Below are 3,214 nucleotides of genomic sequence, written 5' to 3' on the forward strand. Positions count from 1 at the left end.
CTGTTTGGGTTAAAGTAAGAACTTTAGCTTATTTTTTTAACAAATTTCAAAAATATACTTATTTCTGTACTATGCCTTATCTTTACTATAGAAAACTGCTTAATATAATAAATGTTTTATAGGAATGTAGTTGAGAAATTAATATGTTGTATACCTCTAAACTCCTCATTACCAATTAAATAATAGTCACTATGTGAGTACCTATGTGTGTGTAGACTTACTCTTGTAAAAGATTAATTGATCTGAGAGAGAAGGGAATAAAAAGTAAACTAACACTTATTTCTAGAATTGTCCTTTAGTGGTTTTAGAACCATTATTAGAAACAATATTAGAAATGGTTTTAGGGACAAAGGTGATATAACTCATAAAGTTATATCTGTTGCCAGCTTCTAATGCTAAAATAAAATAAGTTGTTTTAGATATACCTTACAAAATTTAAACTCACTTCCCTTTAATATCCTCTCTGTTCATTATTATTAACTCTTGTTTTTAATATTTCAGTAGCCCTATGACTAATCTCAGCCCCTCTAAAGATCTTACCCACTGTTGCCATTTTAATTTTTATGGATTGTAGCTTTAATCATATCATTCCTCTGTTTAGACCTTCAGTGGCTTCCTATTTGCCATAGCAAAAGTCTGAAAATTCTTAATAATATTTAGCATTTTTGGTGTTCTGTTTCCAAACTTACCATTTCAGCCCCTCTCTGCTCCCTATCCTGTACCGTATTTTCCATGCTCCTATTACCTGTTATCAGCCACTATGCCTTGAACCTCGTTTCCTCTTTTGAACAAGCAGAGCCCACTGCTTGAAATGCCCATTATGCATTTCTGCCTCTGCATGCTCTTTGAAGTCCTAGTGCAAGCTGTGTCTTCTCCACAAAGCCTGAGAGAGTCTACGGAAATGGAGTTTTTCAATCTTGATTTTTTTTGTTTGTCCTGGAGAAGGGGTCATGCTTCAGTGACCCAAACATCAAATTGCTATCTGTACTCTACCTTCTGTTTCTCCAGTGCTGGCAAAGTCATGGCCATGGCTGGGGCTGGGACATGAGTTAGACTTTGGCTTTACTGATGAAAACTCCTAGACACATAACACAGTTAAAGTAGATCCTAAAAAAATGGGGAAAGACAAATTTAATTCCTATGGGGAAAAAAGAAAAAAAATTCATTCTACATTCACCAGTCCTCATTTCCCATTCTTCACTGAATAGATTAGGTATTATTTGTTCTTAAGAGCAAGAAAACCACCTTCCTCAATATTTCAGTTGATTTTCCTAAAGCCAAATGGAAATGTTTTGAAAGAAAGTGATGAAAATCATTTTAAGTTGTTGGACATAGTGATAGAACTATGTTTTAAAAAGGAGAAAAACTGCTAAGCTGTATTTGGAAACTTTATTTTACAGAATGAAAAATCTAAATGCTGCTATAAATAAAAGACAACGTTAACAGCGCCTTCTTGATTAAATTCCTGCGAAATATTTTTCTTTAGCTTTTGATGTCACATTAATATTAGAATGCTGTGTAATAAAAATGAATTAAATCAATGTCTTTTCTTTCTTTTTTGGTTATATGTTCGCTTATGCCTAAAATTAGAATTTTAAAATTATCTGTTAGAATAAAGTTAACAACATAAATAAGTGAAGTGGGAGAGAATGTAAATATACTAACCATAAGTATTAACATGGTTATAGTTGAACTCTCGAGTTTCCTGATAACCAGGGCAAAAGGGGAAATAAAATAAATTAGTTGTTATTATTAGGAGGAGGAAATAGACCCGTTACTCAGGAAAGAAAAAGCTCTGCTTGCTTCTAAATTAAAACAGAAGTTACGAGAGAGTCGGTGAGTGAGTGGGAAAAAAACAAAAACAGAGGTAATACTCCCATGGGGCTTGTAAGGCCGCTCATTGATTTAATTCCAAGTGCTTTCAACATTTCATAGCAAATCAGAGAAGCAGATTTGATGTTAATATTATTGCTGCTTGTAGTCATCTTCAATAAAAAGCCACAGGTATAAGCAATTCCATGAGGACACATGTCCAAATGTGTAGTTTTCAATAGCTCCCTATAGTTGCTTCTAAATTAAAACAGAAGTTACGAGAGAGTCGGTGAGTGAGTGGGAAAAAAACAAAAACAGAGGTTACTCCCATGGGGCTTGTAAGGCTGCTCATTGATTTAATTCCAAGTGCTTTCAACATTTCATAGCAAATCAGAGAAGCAGATTTGATATTAATATTATTGCTGCTTATAGTCATCTTCAATAAAAAGCCACAGGTATAAGCAATTCCATGAGGACACATGTCCAAATGTGTAGTTTTCAATAGCTCCCTATAGTTGCTTCGAGTTAATTCTTAGAGATCTTTAGTTTTAATCTATTTTAGTTATATTTATTAAAGAACATTTCATCTCTTAATTTAGTCTTAATTATATGGTCAGTCTCTGATACTAGGGAACTGTCCACAAGGTAAAAAAGTGTTATAGAATTTAGAGTTACAATCAAGGCTTTGGTGCATCTGCCCCAGTCCTTGCCTCAGAATTGGCTGGTGAGTCCGTGAACTCTCACATTAACTCTAGCTAAGGGTAGAGAAAAACTTCATCAGGCTTTGAAAAACCAAAAGTTGAAGTTCTAAATAATTCTTATTGTTTGCCCCTGATACCATATCTACTAAAACGGCAGTCTTTATCCTGTTCTAGGACAGCAACCCTTTTGATGCCACTGCAGGATACCGTAGTCTGACCTATGAGGAGGTCCTACAGGAGCTAGTGAAACACAAAGAACTCCTTAGGAGGAAAGACACCCACATCCGGGAACTCGAGGACTACATCGACAACCTCCTTGTAAGGGTGATGGAAGAAACGCCCAGTATTCTCAGAGTGCCATACGAGCCATCCAGGAAAGCTGGCAAGTTCTCCAATAGTTAATAAAGCCAGTTGTACTGCATTATAATTGGAAAAAAGAGAGAGAAAGAAGGAAAAACTTGTTACTAAAAGAGACTACACTATGAGGTTTCATTTCATACTCTCCTTCATTGTGAAAAATAGTTTTACCCGTAAATATTATTAAATAGCAGGGACTATCAGGAGTGACCTTTGAAGCAAGCTAAATTAAAAATGGGCCAGATTCTCGATGAATAAGCAGTTCCTTAGGATTCACTTAGGTGCTGGTGCTGGCCCACTAATCTGCCATAGGCCTAGAAATAAATTTAGAAGTACATGAGTTA

General features: G+C 35.2%; 1 protein-coding gene across 1 annotated transcript in view; it reads left to right on the forward strand.

Moving 5' to 3' along the window:
- Positions 1-2,963, forward strand: part of RAB11FIP2 (RAB11 family interacting protein 2 (class I)) — a 37,890-nt gene extending 34,927 nt beyond the window's left edge. The window contains exon 5 of the mRNA XM_012642395.1: positions 2,688-2,963. Within this exon, the coding sequence (XP_012497849.1) occupies positions 2,688-2,915 (228 nt within the window). The 3' untranslated portion in view covers positions 2,916-2,963. The remainder of the gene's footprint in view (positions 1-2,687) is intronic.
- The last annotated feature ends 251 nt before the right edge of the window (positions 2,964-3,214 follow it).

The sequence above is a fragment of the Propithecus coquereli genome, unplaced genomic scaffold, assembly GCF_000956105.1.
Source record: "Propithecus coquereli isolate 6110/MARCELLA unplaced genomic scaffold, Pcoq_1.0 Scaffold179, whole genome shotgun sequence".
NCBI classification, from domain to species: Eukaryota; Metazoa; Chordata; class Mammalia; order Primates; family Indriidae; genus Propithecus; species Propithecus coquereli.